General features: G+C 42.0%; 1 protein-coding gene and 1 long non-coding RNA gene across 2 annotated transcripts in view; one reads left to right on the top strand and one right to left on the bottom strand.

Annotated features, from left to right (window-relative positions):
* Window positions 1-23,124, top strand: part of CHSY1 (chondroitin sulfate synthase 1) — a 70,553-nt gene that overhangs the window by 15,302 nt on the left and 32,127 nt on the right. Inside the window, exon 2 of the mRNA XM_058736778.1 lies at window positions 419-914. Coding sequence (XP_058592761.1) covers window positions 419-914 — 496 coding nt within the window. The remainder of the gene's footprint in view (window positions 1-418; window positions 915-23,124) is intronic.
* On the bottom strand, window positions 795-10,961 carry LOC131516139 (uncharacterized). The gene is made up of 3 exons (XR_009263914.1): window positions 10,875-10,961; window positions 10,305-10,474; window positions 795-906 (listed from the first exon to the last, which is right to left on the bottom strand). It is a non-coding gene; the product is annotated as an uncharacterized LOC131516139 (long non-coding RNA).

Below are 23,124 nucleotides of genomic sequence, written 5' to 3'. Positions count from 1 at the left end.
ATACTTGGCATTGATATGCATCCAAAGAAACTTTGCTGAATGAAGAATTTGATTTTTAATTGTCTTCTGAAGTGGAGGAGTTTACAGGTAGGGGGTTGATAGTATCAGAATATTAACCTGGGTGTTGAAACCTTGGTGCCCCGGCAATTTGGTTTTCAGCCACAGCTTAAAACTTAGTTATCCCGGAAATATTTTAACACTTCATTAATCTTTTTTTGGTGAGATTCTTTTGAAAATGAACTTGGGCCTTGCAATACCCCATAGCCTGGACTTCTGTTAAGGGGAAGCAAGCAGATCAGGTAGCTTTTTATCATTCCTTCTGAACACACAGTGCTTCAACATGAGTAGATCTGTGGATTTCTGGAAATGAGAAGCGTGAAATAAACTGTTCTCTCACTGATGCTTATTTTAATTCCAGAACATGGTCCAAGACAATTCCTGGGAAAGTCGAATTCTTCTCTAGTGAGGGTTCAGACACCTCGATACCAATTCCGATAGTGCCACTACGGGGCGTGGACGACTCCTACCCACCCCAGAAGAAGTCTTTCATGATGCTCAAGTACATGCATGACCACTACCTGGACAAGTATGAATGGTTTATGAGAGCAGATGATGACGTGTATATCAAAGGAGACCGTCTGGAGAATTTTCTGAGGAGTTTGAATAGCAGTGAGCCCCTCTTTCTCGGGCAGACAGGACTGGGCACCACGGAAGAGATGGGGAAACTGGCCCTGGAACCCGGTGAGAACTTCTGCATGGGGGGGCCCGGTGTGATCATGAGCCGGGAGGTTCTCCGGAGAATGGTGCCGCACATTGGAAAGTGTCTCCGGGAAATGTACACGACTCACGAGGACGTGGAGGTGGGAAGATGTGTCCGGAGGTTTGCGGGGGTGCAGTGTGTCTGGTCTTATGAGGTAAGAACAGAAGAAAAAAAACCGGTTAATTTCATCATCAGTTATGAGCCAATTGCAGGAAACTAGTGATGATACCTTCTCTAAGGCTTGAAGTTGGTATTAAGTTATTACACATTCTTACCTTAGTTTTTTAAATTTGAATTCCCTCTTAGTATCTTTCAGCCTTCATTTGCAGGACATACCTTCTATACTTTTGTCCTCATGCCTTAGTTAATAAATCATGGCATTTGGAGCCCAAAGAAATGATACGTTTCACTGTAGGTCACAGTGATATTTTCACAGTTATCTGGAAAATTCATCTAATCTGAGTATTGCTGAATCTGTAGATGTGATTACAATTGTATCAACTTTCCCTGTCCCTGTTCTCCCAAAGGCCTGACTTCTCTCATGTCGCTTGTTGACCCACACAGTATTGAAACTTAACATGTTTAGAATTGATAAAATGAGTAATGATATTTTTAAAAAAGCCATTAGCATTTGGTTTTGCATTTATTTTAAACCTTGACATTTTAGACCTTTATTTGTAGTCTGTAAGTTTGCAGTAAGGTTGTTCCTTTGAGGATAGTGGGTCGGCAATCTCTGACTTATCTGGACACACAAATGCAATTTTTTGTAGGAAGTCTACTTGTAGATGTTTTCTCTTTAAATGCTCTCGAGAACATGAGTTAGCTTTTGACTTTTCTGTTTTTATTGGCAGATGTGCACCTCTTGCCTGCAGTTACAGGATCTGATATTAGTCAGAATGGAAAAAATTATTTAGGTTGTTGTTGTGTTTAAATTGATAAACTACTGGTAGTTGTGATGAACAGAGGGAATTTCTAGACCTCTGCCCAAGAAAAAGAAACCTACTTTCTGATGTGAACTGTTAGCTTTTGTTATGAGTTAATTTTCTCAAGGGCTTGAGTGAAGAAATTGTATTCCTGCCAGTACTTGCCTTCTGCCCCCAAGACTTGCTTTTAAAGGTTTCCTAATAACTGTTTCTTTCATTTGAACTGTTAGGGAAGTGGACATTTTCAAGAATACCGGAAGTAGTTTTCATGTTGTTTCTAATTATAAAAGGTACATTCAGATGTCATTTGAGCGAAACCTCTGATCTCTGTGTGTGTGTCCCCCCCCCCCCCCCCGACCTCCTCACTGGATCTAGGGGGGATTTCTGTTGCATTGGATTTTTGCAGCGAGGAAACTATTTGGGGATGTCATGCAGTTTTAAGAATACAGCTGGCAGTGTTTCTGCATTTCCTCCCATCCTTAATATAGTAGTTATAACCTTAACATGCTTCATTATAGTTAAAACATGCAGTGCCTTGTGTATTTTGGAATGTTTTACCCTCTCTCTCCCTGATCTCTGAGAAGCTAGCCGTCCTGCTGAATTGTAGACAATAGGCCTACCTTTGAGAGTGAATTTTTAACAATCTGTGTCTTAGTGTTGTGGCGCTGTTATATCTTACATCCTGTTAGATAGATGTCGCTGGGGCCAGCGTCTTGTTTATCCAGAACTCTCAGCTAGCGTTAGTGCCAGGATGTTGTTAGAAAGTATTGCAGGGGCTGGGAGGTAGTTTTAGGGCTGTCATCTCGTAATCGCCAAAGTTCTCTAAGGCCTGAAGCTGGGTGCTGAGGATCCTCCTTTCTGGACACTGGAGGCCACCTCTTTGCCTGGAGGCACCTGGTGAATGATTTTATTAGTTAAAGGGATCTGGTGGAGAGGAGGCTCCCTCCCTGGCCAGTTCCCTGTCCCTAGGATCTCTGGGGGGTGTGGAGGACATGTGGGCAGCCAGGGGACAGTCAGCTCTGGGTGGTGTCGCTGCTGCTCTCCATGTGTTTACAGGCCTGATGACGACAGAGCTTTTCCTGGGTGCTGCCAGTTTGCGAGCTCCTTTTGCAGGGGCCTGTCCTCTCCCCAAAAGTGACTCGTCCTTTCCCTTTAAATGTGGCTTTACTTCACATGCAAATCGTGAGTTTTGAGTGTAGTTCAATTTCTCATTCTTCTCCTGTATGGCTTGTGCTTTTTTGTGTAAGAAATTTTTCCTTCCTGGAGGGATGGGAATTGTGTCCCGGGTGTTTTTCTGTAAATTTAAAGTTTTGCCTTTCATGTGTAGTCCTTCATCATTGTCATTTCTAAGAATTAGATCTATTGGGACATGTACCATTTTATTAGACCTTTGATTTCTGTTTTCTTTTTTGGTAGGGCTTTAAGTGCTCTTAACCTACATCGTTAGCTAGGATTTATCATTGTGTTTGCCACTCAGGCGAGATTAATCCCTCATGTGGATGAGAACTTTTATTAAACTTCCTGTAAATCTAGTTTCTCCATTAAGGTTCACATTATGAGAAATTACTGAGGTGGAGTCTTATGTTCAAGACAATTGTGTTAAGCTTTAGGTCTTGGAAGGTACTTATTTAGCTCTTATAAATCTAGCCAGAAGGTGTAATTTTTACTTTTTTTTTTTTTTTTTTTTTTTTTTTGCAAATTGAAATAGTGCCTTGGCATTAAAATGCCTCATGAGAGGCAACTGTCATAATCAAAATCCAGATTCATTTCTAAGCTTGTTTTGATTCTTATTGGTAGTAATTTATTAATACATGGTTTTAAAAGACTTTATTTGGAAGTAATTTTAATTTCACAGAAAAAAAAACAACACGAAGCACATCCACACACCCTGGACTCAAATTAACCTGTTAACATTTTACCCTATTCGCATGATCATTTGCCACTGCTGCTGAGTCTCCCCCTGTCCCCGCATACAGGGGCATAGACCTGTCCCTTATTTATTTATTTATTTATTTATTTATTTATTTATTTATTTATTTTTTAAATTTTTTTTTCAACGTTTTTTATTTATTTTTGGGACAGAGAGAGACAGAGCATGAACGGGGGAGGGGCAGAGAGAGAGGGAGACATAGAATCGGAAACAGGCTCCAGGCTCCGAGCCATCAGCCCAGAGCCTGACGCGGGGCTCGAACTCACGGACCGCGAGATCGTGACCTGGCTGAAGTCGGACGCTTAACCGACTGCGCCACCCAGGCGCCCCGACCTGTCCCTCATTTAAGAGTAACTTAACATTGTGGCCCTTTACTTTATTTTTTTTTTTTAATTTTTTTTTTCAACATTTTTTATTTATTTTTGGGACAGAGAGAGACAGAGCATGAACAGGGGAGGGGCAGAGAGAGAGGAAGACACAGAATCGGAAACAGGCTCCAGGCTCCGAGCCATCAGCCCAGAGCCCGACGCGGGGCTCGAACCCACGGACCGCGAGATCGTGACCTGGCTGAAGTCGGACGCTTAACCGACTGCGCCACCCAGGCGCCCCTGTGGCCCTTTACTTTAACTAACATCAATTGTAATTTGACTAAGAGTGGGGAAATGCTCTCATATGACCATAGTATAGCCTAAGTTCAGTTCGACGCGGAGACTTCAACCTGCCGTTTATACTCCAGTTTTACCTGTTGATGCAGGTCCTGGGCAACAGTTCTCCCTTCTCCATCACAGAAGCAGCCTCAGGTCAGGTGTTGCATTTGACGGTCATGCCTCTGTAGGCAGCCTCCTTCTGTCTGGACTGTTGGACAGCCTCCATCTGCATCTTTTGTGACTTTGGCATTTTTGATAAGTGGCTTTAAAGACTTTCATTTTCATAATTTAAAAATGTAATTGCAATGCAGTAAACCATAAGGTGGTTTTTAGTAATGCTCCTCAGTGCTTACTGAACCCTCCCAGCCCAGAGTGAGAATGTGGGACTGGAGGCCGTTACTACTGATGGAGAAGCAGAGCAGGCAGACCTGAGCCCCCTTGTCACACGGGCTCGGCATGACATCTCAGTCATAGGAGGTTGCTTTTGAGAAACATTGCTGAACAATTTGAAACAGTTTTTTAGGCAAATAAATGAAATGTACTGGCCTTTTAATAAGGGAACAAAAAGACAGTTGACCTAAGTAACCTTTTCATTTTATGTTTGACTTTTTATTGAGGTATATTATACCTGTGGAAAAGTACACAGATCATAATTAAGTGTAGAGCTCAGTGGATTTTCACAAAGAGAACACAGCTGGGTAACCAGCAACCAGAACTTGCTTTTCTTATTTTAACTCAACATTTGACTTAGTCATAAAGGTGTTTTGCATAGAAAATAGTCATTACTAGGCATAGGTGGATTTGGCAACTTTAAAAAGTTTATTGGGGGTGCCTGGGTGGCTCAGTCGGTTAAACGTCTGACTTCGGCTCAGGTCATGATCACACAGTTCATGAGTTCGAGCCTTGCATTGGGGCTGCTGACAGCTCAGAGCCTGGAGCCTGCTTTGAATTCTGTGTCTCCCTCTCTGTCTGCCCCTTCCCTGCTCACACTCTGTCTTTCTTTTTCTCAAAAATAAATAAACATTAAAAAAATTATTGGGGGGGCCTGGGTGGCTTAGTTGGGTTGAGTGTCAACTCTTGATTTCGGCTCATGTCATGATCCCAGGGTTGTAGGATCGAGCCCCACGTCAAGCCCTGCACTGAGTGTGGAACCTGCTTGAGACTGTCTCTCTCTCTTTCTCTCCCTCTCTCCCTTCCCTTTCCCCTTCCCCTCCCTGCCTCCCTTACCCACTTTCTCTCCCCCTCTAAAATAGAATTCAAAAAAATTTAATGCCGTCACATGCTTTAAAATTCAGAAGTTCAGTGGGTTCATTGGGATAAGTTTTCCCACCTCCATCTCTACCTCCTGGGTTCCCTTCAGGGCCAGCCACTGTGGTGTACCCGTAAAGGCGTACCGTATGCATAGGTAATCCATGAAGCGTGTGTATCCTCCTTATTACGTGGATGGTAGCATGTTTTACATACTGCCTGGATCTTGCTGGCTTTCACTTACGTGTCTTGGAAGATTTTCTAGTTGGTACATGAGGAGCTTCATCTTTTTTATGGACATTCATTCTCTTTCTAGTTCTTTTCAGCAGTGTTTCTAATTAGTCCTTTAACCCAGGGTTTTTTTGTTGTTGTGTGTTTGTTTTTGAGAGAGAGAGAGAGAGAGAACACACATGTGCAAGTGGGGGGAGAGGGGCAGAGAGAGAGAGAGAGTCTTAAGCATCGATGCGGTGCTCAATCCCATGATCCCACGACCCTGGGATCAAGACCTGAGCCAAAGAGTTGGATGCTCAACTGACTGCCACTCAGGTGCCCCTCAGCAGTGTTTCTAATTAGTTCCTTAACTCAGTGTTTCCCAGCCTTTTTCACATGGTGATGTACACATTGAGGTGCTCCTGCTACCCCAACCTCTAACCACTGCACCCCCTGCCCCAGACCCAAAGGGGTTGTTATCTTGGCACACCTAGAAGTTGTTTGGGACACACCAGTATATTAGGACACACCTGTATGACCCTCTGAGTTAACCAGTTTTTGTTAAGGGAACATTAATGAGCCCAGCACTGCTCTCTGAGCGGGTAGGGAACTACAAAAAGGAGAATGAAACATGAATGGCCTTTTTTTCCCCTCAAGGGCTTTAAGTCTGGTTAAGGAGACAAAAACGTGTTCATGAAGTAGTTTAGAAAAATGTGAGAGCGTAAAACCCTGTGATAGTGATTTTAAGTATAAAACAGTACAGGGAAGGGTAAGATTGATGATGTTCTTTTTATGGGAAGGCATGTCCTCAAAGGAAATTGGAATTTAGAGCAAAATATGTAAAAAGAGAAGGTCTTCCTTTTGTTAGTCTGACTGGCTTATAAAGGAATGTTGAACATCTTTATATCAGAAGGCTGGGAATTTTTTTTCCTTAATAATGGAAGAAGTAATGTTTCTTAACCTCTGGTTGTCATGGAACTGATTTGTATTATACTGGTGCCTTCCTGGGCCTTTAGGCTGCCCGTTAACCTTGCCTGCCTAAGAACTAGGCTGGCTCCTAGGTGGCTAGAATAAGATGCTCCAAATACTGATCCCTAATGCTTCCTGATTCTTCAAGGCAGAGCCCCTTGTGGTTTTATACTGAGCCTTATTCTTTTGTTCTGCAAGTTCGATGGTTCCATCTCCAAACTTCTAATAGATTATAAGGGCAAATTAGCATCTACAATGGTGGTGGGGGGTTACTATACAAAGACACTATCAGCAGTGAGTGGGAAGGATATGAAGAAGTGAAACACAAGAGGAAATGAGACTGAACAGCACAGCAGTCTAAGACCCACCATTATGTTATTGATTTTTAATTTCATTCCGTATGGTTGGAGAACATACTTTGTATTATTTCAGTTCTTTTAAATTTATTGAGACTTTTTAACGGCCTAACATATGGTTTACCCTGGAGAATGTTTTGTATGTGCTGGAGAAGAATGTGTATTCTGGGGGTGCCTGGGTGGCTCAGTCGGTTGAGCGTCCAACTTCGGCTCAGGTCATGATTTCATGGTCTGAGTTCAAGCCCCACCCACATCAGACTCTGTGCTGACAGCTCAGAGCCTGGAGCCTGCTTTGGATTCTCTGTCTCCCTCTCTCTCTGCCCTTCCCTTGCTCATGCTCTGTCTCTCTGTCAAAAATAAATAAATATTAAAAAAATTTAAAAAATGTATATTCTGCTATTGAGTATTCTGTGGGTATCTCTTAGGTCTAGTTGATTTGTATGTTGATTAAGTCTTTTTCCTTGTGTGTTTAGTTATTCTATGCATTATTGAAAGTGGGATATTGAAGTCTCCAATATTGTTGAATTGTGTATTTCTCTCTTCTGTTGTGTCGGTTTTTGCTTCATGTATTTTGGGGCTCTGTTGTTAAGTGCGTATATGCAATTATGGGTGGACGAGCCCTTTTATCATTATAAAATTCATTCTTTGTCTTTAGTGACAAATTTTGTCTTAAAGTCTGTTTTGTCTGATAGTATAATCATTCCAGCACTCTTTTGGTTACCAGTGCATGCTATATCTTTTTCCAGCCTTTCACTTTTAGCCTTTTTTTTTCAATGTTTATTTATTTTTGAGAGAGAGAGAGAGAGAAAGAGCGCACGTGTACGCGCACGAGTGGGGGAGGGGCAGAAAGAGGGAGACACAGATCAGAAGTGGGCTCTGGGCTAACAGCAGCGGGCCTGATGCAGGGCTCGAACTCCCAACTGTGAGATCATGACCTGAGTGGACGTCAGACACTCAACTGACTAAGCCACCCAGGCACCCCTGGTCTGTTTGTCTTTGAATCTAAAATGTTTCTCTTGTAGAGAGCATGTAATTGGACCAGTTTTTAATTGGAGTGTTTAATCCATTTACATTTAATGTTATTACTGATAGGGTAGGATTTATGTCTGTCATTTTGCTCTTGGTTTCCTAGGTCATGTTGGTTTTGTTTCTTTGTTCCTACAGTGCTGCCTTATTTTGTGTTAGATAGTTTTTATACATTTTCACTCTCTTGTCATTTCTTTTACTTTATTTTTTCTGAGTTATTTTTTTAGAAGCTACCCTAAGTGTTAACAGTTAACATCTTAAATTTTTTTTTTTTTTCAACGTTTTTTATTTTATTTTTGGGACAGAGAGAGACATAGCATGAACGGGGGAGGGGCAGAGAGAGAGGGAGACACAGAATCGGAAACAGGCTCCAGGCTCCGAGCCATCAGCCCAGAGCCCGACGCGGGGCTTGAACTCACGGACCGCGAGATCGTGACCTGGCTGAAGTCGGACGCTTAACCGACTGCGCCACCCAGGCGCCCCAACAGTTAACATCTTAACTGATAATAACATAGTTTGGGTTAACACCAACTTTGCAACTAGTATACACAATCTTTGCTTTGATATAAAGCTTTATTTCTCCCTGTTCCCTCCTGGTATTATTGTCACACAAATTAACATCTTTTTCCATGATATGCCTATCAACACAGATTTATAATTACTGCTTAATGCAGTTGTTTTTTAAATCAGATTAGAGAAAAAAGTGTTACAACCTATTTATACCGTCTTTTATATTTATCTATGTAGTTACCTTTTTTGGGCTCTTTATTCACGTGTATTTGAGTTAATGTTTAGTGTGCTTTCATTTCAGTCTGAAAGGCCTCCTTTAATATTTCTCATAGGGTAGGTTTGTTAGTGACAGATTCTTCCAGTTTTTGTTTGTCTGGGAACGCCCTAATTTCTTCCTCACTTTTGAAGGACAGTTTTGTTGGTAGAGAATTCTTGGTTGACAGTCTTTTTCTTTCAGCAATTTGAATGGAGGCTTTCTGGTATCCGTGGTTTCTTTGGATGAGAAACCAGTTGTTAATCTTACCGAGGATCCCTCCAATGCGATGAGTCTCTTTCTTCTCTTGCTGGTTTTGAGGCTCTGGCTTTCAGTAGTTTGATTATGACGAGTCTAGGTGTGGCTCTCTGAGTTTATTATACTTGGAGTTCCTTGAGCTTCTTGGGCATGTAGATTGTTTTTCATCACATTTGGTAAGTTTTCAGCCATTATTTCTTCAAACATTTTTGCCCTTCTCTCTTTCTCGCTCCTCTCCTTCTGCCGCTGCCCTATGCGTATGCTTGGGCTCTTTCTTTTCCTTTTTTCTTTCAATTCCTCAGACTGGATAATCTCAATTGGCCTATCTTCAAGTTTACTGATCCTTTCTTTTGTCTGTTCAGATTGGTTGTGGATTTTTTGTTTTGGTTATTATGACTTTCAATTCCAGAATTTCTGTTTGCCTCTTTTCTTTATAATTTCCACCTCTTTATTGGCTGCTTCCTTCCTGCCCTACCTACCCCCCTCCCCACATTAATGGGCCGTACCTTCTTGTTTCTTTGAATGTCTCATAATTTCTTGTAGACAACAGAACATTTAAAATAATACAGCAACCCTGAAAATCAGATTCTGCACATTCCCCAGGGGTTGATGATGTTACTATTGTTTTAGTGACTTTGGAAAATTTTGTAAAGTCTGTAGTGTGTGTGTGTGTGTGTGTGTGTGTGTGTGTGTGTGTAGCCACTTAAATCTCTGCTTGGTTTGCTTAGCGGTTAGCTAATGAATGGACGAAGATTTCCTTAGATGCCTGGAACTAAGTCTCCCAGTCTTTGCTTAGGGGCTCTGTGTACTCATTGGTGCTTGCCTTTAATACTCACCATGCAGTTTTCAGCTCTTCCTTAGCCTCACCTCCTGCCTGTACACAGCCTTACGGTCAACCAGAGATGAGAGCTTAGGGCCTTCTCAGGTCTTCCCTGGGCATGTGCACAGCCTGACGCATGTTCATGGCCTTCTAGGTTCCCAGATATATATATAAAAGCTTTTCAAAGTGCCGTATGGACATGTCATACCCCTACTTTTCTTTTTAAGCTGTTTGGTTAGCCTGTGTTTTGCCCATACTGTTAGCCACATCCTCAGGCAGCATGATATTCAACAATTACCTGTGATTATTTTTAACAAATACTTCCTCCCCTCCCCACCAAGAGACTTTTTGCAATAGGAGGGCTCTGAGTCAGGTTAAATAAAGACAGCCTTACAAGTAGGGTCTTCTAGGAAACCACCAGGCAGGTCAGATAATGACAGTTCTCTGGGAATGGGGCTTTGAAGGAGCTCCAGCCCTGACTGCTCTGTCTCCTTCCAGTGGCTGCCAGTTTGCTGGTTTTCGGCATGGTTGTGGATGTTGGTTTTCAAGGTTACCACCACATTGCTGGGGAATAGGGAATGGGAACGGACAGTTAACATGCCACAAAATTCACTCTTCTTACCAAAATTTCACCGTTTTTCTTGCATAAATGCTTCCTGGGTTACTCTAAGCCTTTGGTTAATATCCAGAGTCCTGAATAGGTGCCGGAAACTATTTTGGCCCATGTTCTCTTTGCTTTTATGGAGGAGAGAATTTTTGGAGGTCTTTACTCCACTATTTTCATTTGGTATCACCTAAGACCATCAATTATGGAGCCTTAGCTTCACAGCTTAAATTTTGCTTTCTCCAATTAGATAAATCACTCTGAATATCCTCTTATCCTCTGCATAAGAGGTCAGGGAATTGTGCCCTAAAAATTAGAAAGATTTTCAGCGAGTCAGTTCCAGTATTCACACATACTTACTTTTCAAATAAATTGTGAACGTCTGCTATGATTCTAGTTGGGGACACAGCAGTGCAGGGAGCAGAGGTCCTGCTCTCTCCTGTTCTTGTGGGGCTGGGCTGGGGTGCAAAGAGACAGTAGAGTAATGTATGAGGTGTTTAACACATCACAAAGGGACCAATGTTTTTGGTGTGGGGTGAGCAAGAGGAGAGAGGTGTAAGCTGAGGCCAAGTGGCACAAAGGTTGAGGGGAGCAGGGGAGTGAGTGGTGAGGACATGCTTTAGGACACAGTGGGCTGGAATCTCCCAGTTCATTCGGCATTCTTCACTAGCAGTGTCATCCTGGGGGGCGAGTAGCCTAACTTCTCTGGACTGTTAGCTCCTTAAAAGATGGCATAAGACATTGCCTACCTTGTAGGATTGTCTCAAGCATTGAGATGCTGCATGTTATCGTAGCTCGTGCTTGGCACAGAGTGAGTGCTTATGAAATACCCAAGTATCTGGAAAACTAAGCCCTTCAGAACTCATTCCCTGAGGACTTTGCATAGGTTTTGACCTGCATAAACAGGTACTTGGATATGACTTGTAGGAACACTGTGGTGTTAGAATCCTTGGTTTTTGCTGTTAAAATTTAGAGAAGACTGTTCTGACAGAACACATCAGAGTTGACCTAAAATGGAGAAGTTAGTTGCTTTGGACCTGTAATTATTTTACTGTCAAAACCTTCTGTAAGTATACAAACATCTCTGAAATGGTGTCCCCATTTGTTATATCAGAGTCTTGTGCTTGTGAGGGAGGGGGTGTGGTCTCAAGGCAAAGTGCTTTGTTCAAGTTTGGTAGGAGTGTGTTAAAGATGTTTGAGACTTTACATGTTCATCATCTTTCTTATTATAAGGTCATCACTAGACATACCTAATTTAGGTTGAGTTGACAGAAAAGGGCTCCTTAGCAACATTATCAGGAAGTGAGATCAGAATATCATTTTCCTGGGGCGCCTGGGTGGCGCAGTCGGTTAAGCGTCCGACTTCAGCCAGGTCACGATCTCGCGGTCCGTGAGTTCGAGCCCCGCGTCGGGCTCTGGGCTGATGGCTCGGAGCCTGGAGCCTGTTTCCGATTCTGTGTCTCCCTCTCTCTCTGCCCCTGCCCCGTTCATGCTCTGTCTCTCTCTGTCCCAAAAATAAATAAAAAACGTTGAAAAAAAAAAAAAAAAAGAATATCATTTTCCTTATCTTAAGCTAATAGCTGAAGAGTATTTTCTGTGTAGATGAAAAGATTGAGATTACATGTGCCATCAACTGAATTCCTATAATAAACTGACAGTTTATTTGAAGTGTTAAATGAGACATTTTGAGGTAATACGAGTGAAATGAGCTCTGAGAATTTATTTTCACTATGTGAAAAGGGACTAATCTTTATGAAAAAAAATACCTCACTGCCTAATTATAATAAACCAACAATAAACCAGGGAAAAATAGTGTGAGCTGCACAGTAAAGTGTGGAGGGCTGTGGGACTACTGGCGCAGGGTGGAATGGTTTGGAGGGTAGCGTTGAGGAGGCTTGCATTGTGTGGGTCACTCCTTTCTCTAATCGATTTCTGGACTGTTTTCCACTGTCAGGATGGTATCCATTCATAGTTGTAAGAGATCTCGGGATGGCAACAGCAAAGCTTTATAAAGTTTGTAATTCCAGTATTTAGTCATCCTTTCTGACCTGAACTGGTAAGACTATCTGGCACCTGAAAAATAACAAGTGAGGGGACAAAGGCAGGAATGAACTTGATGGTAGCAGTGTTGTGTGGGTCAGAAAGAGACCTTTGGAGGTAAAGCTTTGTAAGGTGTAACGGTGTGTTGTAAGTCAGTTTTCCAAGCCTTTTTCAGTGGGAAAATTGTGTGTGTGTGTGTGTGTGTGTGTGTGTGTGTGTGTGCGCGCGCGTGTACTTCAAGTATTAGCATTGTCCATAGGTCTTACACTAAGTTGCTCTTTCTCAAAGGGAAGCTATTTAAAAGAGAATCACTTGAGGTGTTTGTTACAGAGCAAATTTCCAGACCCAACCCAGAACCAGACTCTTGGTAGGTGGAGTCCAATGATCTGCACTATTTATAGGCTTCTCTGATCATTCTACTTGCTCATGTGTAAGAACCCTAGATGCCGTTAATACTCTTACAACATTGCTTATAATCTAATGAGGTTTTGGAACTAGGTGGAGACTGACATTATGTTTTGATTAATTGGCATCATCTTATTTAGCCCCTGTTCAGTGCAGAGCATTTTGTTGGTGGTGGAGAAGACAAAAAAGGAGTTTGGACTTTGGTCTTTCCAGTAAATGACTTACAGTCCAGTTGCAGGGAAGCCTTATTTGTCTTACGGCGTCGCCCCATCATACATGTTTGACAGACTACTGCTTTATCATTTTTCCCCTTTCTTCTCTCCTATGAGCCGTGTTAATTGCCATGAGTTGCATAGCCGGATAAAAGTCAGTAAGGATGAGAGCTGATCAGCAGTAAATCTTGAGTAATGACAAGGATAGAAGCTCTATTTGATGTGATGACGCAAACAAAGAACTTTTGGCCAGAGATAAAACTGACAAATGTTCTAAAGCTAAAATCAAATGATATTTTTAAAAATCTTTTTGTCTCTGCAGTTGATGATTTCACAAATGTCTGCCTATGTGGTCTAGTTATAAATCTTCTTTGAGCCTTAGCCTTTTTTATTTTTCTTTTTTGCCTCAACTTTTGTTGCCATGAACCATAAGCTAAGATTTGTTTAGCTAAACAAATTTCATTTAAAAAAAAAACAAAAGAGGGATTTACAAAGTATTCATTAATTGCCATGGTGGTTTTAACATTCACAGATTTTTGAATAATCTTCCCTCCTGGTGGTGGAGTTTGATTTCCTTCCCCTTGACTGTGGGTTGGATTCATTTGTAATGGATGGAGTAGGGAATAGGAAAAATAGTAACTTCGCAGTAGAAAACCTGGCAGACACCACCTTAACATGATGGGATGAGATGGCTCTTCACCTGTGCCTTAGTCCTCTCAAAGCCGTAATTCCAGTCTGGTCGTGAGAAAACATCAGACAAACCCAACTTGAGGGACATTCTACAAAATACCTGACCATTGTTCTTCCAGGTGCCAAGGTCATGAAAAGCAAGGAAAGACTGAGGGATTGTTCCAGATTGGCAGTGACCAAAGATACGACAGCTGAATGCATTGTGGGGTCCTGGACTGGAAGAAAAGAGACATTAGTGGAAAAACTGATGAAATCTGAATAGAGCCTGTGGTTTAGTTAATAGTGTTGTATGAGTGTCAATTTCTTAGTTTTAATATGCATAGGATATAGTTACATAAGATGTTGACATTAGAGGAAGTGGGGTCAAGAGATGGGATCTCTCTCTACTGTCTTTACAGCTCTGCTATAAACCTGAAGTTATTTCAAAATAAAAAGTAGTTAGACCCCAGAGATGATCTGATTGGACACACAGAAGTGGAGTGTATGGTGTTGACTGCCCAGTGCCCTGGGAAGCTGGGGTGAAGCCACAGAAGACTAGATCTTCTGTGAGTCTAAGTGGATATTGTGCAGGATGTGATTTTTAGCTTATTGACTTCTAGGAAATCTAAGACAGAAAGGCCTTTGTTTGAGAGGGCTGCAGACTTCTAACCCTCATAAAGAGCTTATCATTTGAGCAAGCTTATAATGTACCGTGTTATTACTGTAAGAAATTTGTAATGGTACCATTACAGCAAAACTTCTCCCTGGCTAAAAAGAGTCCTTCAGCGTTCACTCAGCAATTTTATGCTAGCGCTCCTACCAACGTCATCCTGGTTAACCCTGTAGTGTTTCGTTTCTGGGTTTTCTCCCAGTGAGCCTTGTGAGGATAAAGAAATCAGTACAGAGTTTTTTTCTTTGCTGCCTGGCACTTATTTTTGAAGATTTTTTCTTTTGAAAAATACTGCACTACTTTTCTTTTTTTTTTTTAATTTTTTTTTTTCAACGTTTTTTTATTTATTTTTGGGACAGAGAGAGACATAGCATGAACGGGGGAGGGGCAGAGAGAGAGGGAGACACAGAATCGGAAACAGGCTCCAGGCTCCGAGCCATCAGCCCAGAGCCTGACGCGGGGCTCGAACTCACGGACCGCGAGATCGTGACCTGGCTGAAGTCGGACGCTTAACCGACTGCGCCACCCAGGCGCCCCTGCACTACTTTTCTTTTTGTACATGTTCACACCTGTGCATTCCCCTTTGGCAGGAATATTCAGTTTAAGGGCAGAAGCCATATTTTTATTTATAATGATGTGGTCCATTTAAGGCAGAAAGAGGAGTACATTCTTATTTTGTACCACCCGAGGAATGCCTGTTTGCTTTTTATGTTGCTATGAACAGATTCTGCAATAATTTAGAATTCTAGTAGTTTTATGAGGGGAAGATGGGCATGGAAATTGAAATATCCCAGATGACACAAACAAATCTTTAATGGTTAACTCACTAAATAAACTTTCTTCTTGCCTGCTCTGTGACAGGCCCTGCTCAAGACACTGGGGCTACAGCAGTGAGCACAGCAAAGCCTGCTCTCCTGGAGCATTTACTTCTTTATGGGGACGTCAGAGGAGACAAATATATACTGGCAGGTGGTGCCAATACCTGCTTGAAGAAGTACAAGCATGGTGAGGTGACAGAGTGATGGAGGGGTCGGGGAGTGCCAGCCCAGCTGAGAGAGTGAAAGTGAACTTTGCTTACATCCAGGGAGGACCATCTCCAGCCAGAGGAAATGGGGCATGCAAAGGCCCAGAGGCAGAGATTGTGTGCGTGATTAGGACAGCAAGGAATCTGCATGGCTGGAGCACATGAGTGGGAGGGTCCGGATTGTGGAAGGCCTGTCCCTGATAAAGGCTCTGTGTTCTATGCCCAGTGAGCTGGGCAAGCACTGGGGGTTCAGGGCAGAGGAGTACAGGGAGCTGTTTCAAAAGGACCCCACCAGTTGGTGTTTGAAGAAGAAACTGCAGGGGAGCAAGAGTGGGAGCAGGGAGATCCATGAGCAAGCACTTCTGGTAACTCAGAGAATGGAAAACTGTAGCGCTTGGTGCAGGTGGCAGCAGTGGGAGTGGGAAGAAGTGGTTGCTTGTGATGAATTTCGAAGGTACAGCTGATAGGACTTGTTGAGGGATGAGATGAGGGAGAGAGGAGAGTTTTCTGAGCAGCTAGAGGGATGGGGAAGACTTGGAAGGTCAGGCTAGAGATACCAATGTGAGTCCTCTGCATCTTGACAGTATTTAAAGCCGGAGGATGAATGACATCCATGAAGATAGAGAAAACTCTAGGGCTGAGCCCAGGGGCTTCCAGGGGCTGGAAGTCTGAAATGAGGAGGATCTGGCAGAGGAGACTGAGCCAGGGAGGCCAGTGAAAGAGGAAGAAACCTTCACCTTTGATTTACATTTGCTTAGTTTGAACTTGAAGTGTTGGAACACTCACCATTTAGACTTTTTAATCTATTGATGACCATGGGGTGAATAGTTCCTAAAACTGATAAACCTTAGGGGACAGCTGAGAACCGGTGGACCACAGATGGCTGGTGGTCAGCATCCAGGCAGAAACTGGAATGTTATTTGCTTGGAGTAAGAAGCAGTGGGGCTTGTGTCCCAGTGATACAGAGGTCTTATTTGTCATGGAATTTGATGTTCATGGAATTTGATGTTCATGAAAACTACATGGTTTTACTTATTAAAAAAAAAAAAAGAAAAGCCACTCCATAGAATTGCGTATGTCATCACAAAGTTGGTCCACATCCTTAACTAATTAATAATAGAAATGTAACAGGGGCTTAGCCTTTCTGTTATAATCTTTGGCCTATAATACTACTACTAATAGACAAAGGGTTTACTGATCATCAAGTGATGTAAGTCACTTTGTAATAGTTACAGTAGATCAATGAAGTTTCCAAGTGGACACTTACCATGGAAGGCAGAAATCCCTGTTAATTTCAGGAGACAGTTATAATTGAACATTGATTCAGTTAAGCCTTTGTATTAAATAATTTGTTTTTGGAGGGATAAGGTTTAAAGGACATCTTACACTTTTGGTGTGGTGAGAAAGTATGTCTAAACTCTGCTTTCCCAAGTCTCAGTTTCCTCTTACCTGAAATGGGAGATCAGTTAATGCATCCTGGATTGGACAGATGGTAAAGTGCTCAATTCAGAATTTGAATCCAGGCAATCTGGCTGCCGAGCCTACAATTCTAACTCTAATGAAATAAATTTTCTTTTTCTGTATCACACTGTGCTGCACACTACCTTTTTATTGTAACTATTGCTGGCATTTGTTTGAAAAGAATCAATTTAAACTTTAGACAAAGGGAAAATTTTCATGTTCCTTACATTTCTTTGGTGCAGTATTTTCAGTATACTCATAATGTTTAAGATAATAGTCAGCTGAGAGCAATTAGACCACATAGTACTCTGTCACTTTTATTTGTTAGACCCTTGCCAAGTTAGTGTAAATGTCTAGCTGAAAAGCAGTGGTTTAAATGGGTTTAAAGTGGTGGACCTCAACCCAAGAACAAACAAAAGAGGTATTTGATCTCCAATCCCTAGATTTACTTTTAGGAAGTTTTTAATGTAAGAGAGAGCAGCAGAACAAACATTCCTGGATCAGTTTGCAAGAGATCTTTAAGCTAAATCTTCAATTCTCAAGAAATCTTTAAACTAAAAATCTTTCATTTTAGTCTTAAAATTTCTCAAAAGTCACTTTAAAGATCCTGGTTGGTCACAGTCATCTAAAACAAGCCCTCTGAAAACTCTGCCCTTGATGAAGGTGTTTATTAACTGTGTAATTGAATTTTAGGTAGTTTAGAAGATGGTAATACTCTACATCCACAGTTGATTTTATGTAGTATTCTGTGGTCATCCCTGCAGGAAGGAAACAACTGCCAGATCCTTGGTCAGAAATCTTCATTCTCTGCTATAATTTTGTAGGGGAAATCCATTGATGTCTTCTTGACTTACAGTGTGTGTAGTAGGTTGAATAATGACCTCCCACAGGTATCAGGTCCTAATCCCTTAAATTGGTAAATATTATCTTATTTGGAAAAAGGGTCTTTGCAAATGTATTTAAGGAGATGAGATTACCCTGGATTATCCAGTTGGGTCCTAAAGCCATCATGAGAGTCCTTATAAGAGAGAAGCAAAGAAAAATAACACAGACACAGAGAAGACAGACAGAGACTGGAGTGATGTGGCCAGAAGCCCAGAGTGCCAGGGCCACCAGAAGCTAGAAGAGGTGAGGGGTAGAATCTTCCTTGGAGAGAGCATGGCCCTGTTGGATTTCAGACTTCCAGCCTCCAGAACATTGAGAGAGTAACTTCTTGTTGTTCTAAGCCACCTAGTTTGTGGTAATTTGTTAGAGCCACCTCAGGAGATGAATACATTACCCAGAAATGAGGCCCCTCAAGAGGACAGGACAGAGGCTCCACAGTCCAGTCATGTAGCTGTGACCTGAGGAAAACCACTCTCTTTCTCTAATATGGGGGTGTTTCTTGTGGTTATGTTGTGGTAAGTACCTGACACGTGGTAAGCATTCACTAAAGGCCTTTCTTATTGCTTGGCTGGCCTAAAGCAGTGATTCTCAAAATGTGGTCCCCAGACCAGCAGCCTGAGCATCACCTGATTCTGAAGTCCCACCCCCATCCTGTATCAGAAATCAGAGCGTCTGTGCGTGCAAATGTTATCGTGTGTCAGAGTCACGGAAGGGGCTTTTTAAAAACACAGATTGCTGAGCCCTATCCCTGGACCTGATTCAGCAGGTCTGGGGCAGGGCCTGAAAACTGGCATTTCTAACAAGCTGCCAGGTCGGTCTGATGCTGCTGGTCCAGGGACCACACTTCGAGAATCACTAGTTTGGTGGTTTTTAGAGAACAGTGGTTGGAGTGAAGGAGATTTTGGTTTGTTTATTTTGTTTTAAAATAAACTTTTGACTTTAGGAGAGTTTTGGATTTACAGAAAAATCATGAAGATAAAGTAAGTCCATACTTTATTCAGATGTTTTTAGTTTTTACCTGCTGTCCTTTTTATCATTATATCTCCTGAGGCTCCTATGGTCTGTGACGGTTTCTTAAGCTTTCCTTGTTTTTGATGACCTTGATGGTTTTGAGGAGTATTGGTTAGGTATTTTGTAAAATGTCCCTCTTTAGGATTTAACTGATATTTTTCTTTTTCTCATGATTAGACGGGGGTTATGGAATTTTAGAGGAAGACCACAGAGGTGAAGTGCCCTTCTTTTCACATCATGTCGGGAGTAATATTGTCAACATGACGTATCACTGTACGTTGACTCCCAGCTGAGGGAGTGTTACGTTTCTCCTCTGTAAACAAAACTCTTTCCTTCCCTTTCCAGAGTGTGCTTCTTGGAAGGAAGGCACTAAACGCAGCCTACACTTAAGGAGTGACAGGTTATGCTCCCCCAACTTGAGGTTGGACTGTCTGCAAATATTATTTAGAATTCTGCACAGGGGATTTGTCTCTTCTTTCCCATTTATGTATTCAGTTGTGAATTTGTATCAGTATGGACTCATGGATATTTATTCTATATTTTGGGTTATATACTACTTTATTTAGTTGCTAAAATTGTTCCAGCTCTGGTCATTGGAAATTCTTTCAGCTGGATTTCTCCCTTCCCCTGTCCTCCCCTCTCCTCCCCCACCACTTCCTCCTCCACCTGCCTCTACCTCTCCTCTCTCTTGAGCACTTCCCTTACTCTCTGGCACTAGAAGATACTGCAGGCTCATCTTGTAAATTTTCTGCCAAAGCCCTAGAATCAGCCATTTCTTCAAGGAGCCCACGTTCTTTCTTTTGGAAAATGGCATTAGAAACCAAGACCTGGGTGCTCGGTGTGCTTGTTGCTATTGGGGTGTCCATTGCTTCTAGGCCCCCCTCATATGACAGAACAGGGAAGCTATATGTGTATACTGGCCCATGCATATATACAAGTGTATAAATATTTTTGTGTGTAACCACCTGTGTCTATATGAAACTAGACGTGTGTTGATACTGACATCTCCAGGTCAGATCGTCAGCACACGGGTCATTTTAGCCTCCTTCCTTTGCTTAACTGTCACCTCCCACCTCAGCACTGAGAGAGCTGTCGCTGTCACCGTCCACCATCCCTTTAGTATATTTTTCAATCCCTGTGTACACATACAGTGGTTTCTGAATCTTTACCACGTATCCCCGTGAGAAATTTTATCAATGATACGGCACTCTTGTCCGGTTTCATTTGCCTGTAGCCTTCATTTCTGCTTCGTTATACTTAGGTCAGCAACCTTTTCCCCACTCCCTTTGTGTCACTGTTCCATACATTTGTAAAACTGTTTTTGTCATTGGCTGCATTCCGTCCTGGAATCCCCTGACCTCTTTAAAAGACTTTCTTTAAAAAATTTGTATACGTTAAGGTTCACTCTTTGTGTTATATCTAAAGTTCCATGGGTTTTGATGAATATGTGTCATGTGTCTGTCATTACAGTTGAATACAGAAGAGTTTCACTGCCCTAAAAAATCCATGTGCTTCACCTGTTCAGGGTTCCTCCCCCACTAAGCCCTCGGCAGCCACGGATCTTTTTATTGTCTCTATAGTTTTACCCTTTCCAGAATTGGAATAATACAGTTTTTTCAAATTGCCTTCTTTAGTTAGGAGTATGCATTTAAGGTTCATCCATGACTTCTACCAACTGATACTCCATTGTCTGGATGTACCACAGTAGATTCATTTGTTGCAGGACATTTTGACTGCTTCTAGTTTTTGGCAATTATGCACAAAGCTGTTATAAAACATATGCGTGTATGAGTTTGTGTGGACATATGTTATTAATTGCGTAAATATGTAGAAGTGTGATTGCTGGATGTATGGTCATAGTGTGTTTAGCTTTGTAAGAAAGGGCCAAACCGTCTTCCAGAGTGGTTGTACCACTTTGCCTTCCCACCAGCAGTGAATGAGAGTTCCTGTTGTTCTTACCCTCTCAAGCGCCTGGTGTTGTCATTGTTCTGGATTTTAGCCATTTTAATAGGTGTGTAGTGGTGTTTCATTGTTGTTTTAGGAAGAGGTTTTTAGTACCCTATTTATGGTTTAGTCCAGGCAGACATGTTTTTATTTGGTACTCTTCTAACTGTGTATAATTTGGGCAGGTGGCTCTTTCCATTTTTGTATTTTAATAATATTAAGCTTGGACAGGTTTGTGCTTGACTATAATGAGGATATGGAAAATTGTTGAATTGATCTTCCCAGAGGTTGGGTTTGATTTTCACCCCCTCCCTGTTCTTTTTTTTTTTTTTTCTTTCTTTTTTTTTTGGGTATTCATGCGCCTTAGGCATGTGGAATATTAATGCAGAGAACTCAACCTTAACGGTAATGGCAAAAGTTTTTAGAACAAGTCTGAACAACTTATAGAAGATGATCACATTGTGTGTTTCATACCTAGGTGAATATTAACAAAAGCTGAGAGTGATTCTGAAGAGATGAACATGAATTGCTTATTCAACAGGCAGTTAATAAATATGTACCATGAAATAGTGGGGTTGTGTGGCAGGGGTACTAAGGTGGTAAACTTGTACCCATCCTTGCCATTGTGGAAATTTTCTAAAGGGAGAGACGGGATATATAAGCTTCTGTGATTCATTCAGCACTCAGCAAAATCAGTACTTGGCAAAATGTTGTGTGCTTGTCATGTGCCTGGTACTGAGGAGTCGGGTGAGCAGCGGGGAAGTCCCTGAGCTCTGGCGCGTACGTACGTCTGTGCAAAGGCACTACTTCATTCTTTACAGCGTTGCTGCTCTGTACTATGAAGACAAGAGTACAGAGAGCTGTTAGCAGGCTCTGTAGAGCAGGCAGGCCTGACCTGGGCTGGTGGGGCAGGGCGGCCTCCGTGAGGAAGCATCTAAAGGAGGAAGTAATGAGTTCAGTGGGTTCAGGTAGGGAGAGGGGAGATGAGGAATGTAAGGAGTAGAAGGAGCCAAGTTCAAGTTAGATAGTAGCGCCTGGTAGTGTTCTATAATCAACTTGCTTTCAGTTTGGTGTTTTCCCCCATTAAAGGCTGTTTTAGTGCTTCAAATCCCAACCCTTTCCCATTTATAGGTAAATAGAGTGCCAGTGGTATAATTGAACATACTTCTTGCAGACTGAATTTTTACTGTCTAATAGAAACAGTACAGACTAATGTTAAGAGTAAAAAGCATTCCCCTCTTTTTAGCCAGAAGATCAAAGATGAGTGGGACAAGAACCTTACTTTGAAGTAGCCCATCGTCCTGCATGGGAGAGATTGTGTTGTAATCACACGTATCAGAGAGAAGTAGTACTGACATAGCCGGGAACAGGGTGTTCCAGGAAACCAGTGGCAGACTGCTTAGGGTGGAGGAGAGGGTGGCAGGGAGAAGTCCACGTGGGGGGCTCTTAACCCAGAACCTTGTTGACTGACCCCAGGGGCTGTCCCAACCTTATAAGGATGGGGCATCCTGTCAAAGGAACAGTGAGTATGAAGTCACAGGGATCTGGGATAGTCCAGCCTGCTGTGAAAACCACACATGGCTTAGTATGACTGGAGTGGTGAGAAATTAGACTGGAGAGATGGGTGGACGAAAGTAGTTAGTTTTTATTTTAGGGGCTGAGGGCATCCACCATGAAACATGCTGTATGCAGACTGCCTTGATGTTTTAACAAAACTTACCTGATTCTTGTAACAAATAAACCAACAGACCTTTGTATGGAAAAACTGAGCCTTCTATAAACTGCAGTAAGGTCATTACAGTGAAGAGATTAAAGATTTCCGTAGTTTATTTGCTAAGGGACGTGTATGTGCCCAGCATACATTGCCTGATCCATCGAAGTGAATTTGTAATAAAAATCATCCCATGGTGTGATACAGGAAATAAGGACTGTGCATTTTCTTCGGCAGTTACAAAACTATGTGGAAAAATCCAGTGCAGAATAAAGTATATTTTAGTGGAATTGAAAGGTTATGCTGTAGTCTTACCAAAGATGTTCACTGAGCTGCTTCTGCTCAAAGACAGGAGGACCCTAAAATCTACATCTTAACCACCCCCCACCAAAACGAGTGGATCACAAAATTATTTTTTTATCAGAACTCAAAATTTGAAAAACCTGTGGAAAAGTAAGCAGACTTATGATTTGTTTAGCAAAGTACAAGAATTCAGACTCAAAGAGAGCAAATGAATCAAGCAGTTGGCACCTGAGAGTGGAACTGAACCATATTTCATTGATTCTAAGATGCCAACC

The sequence above is a fragment of the Neofelis nebulosa genome, chromosome 7, assembly GCF_028018385.1.
Source record: "Neofelis nebulosa isolate mNeoNeb1 chromosome 7, mNeoNeb1.pri, whole genome shotgun sequence".
Lineage (NCBI taxonomy): Eukaryota > Metazoa > Chordata > Mammalia > Carnivora > Felidae > Neofelis > Neofelis nebulosa.
This window is presented reverse-complemented; position numbering and strand designations above follow the sequence as displayed.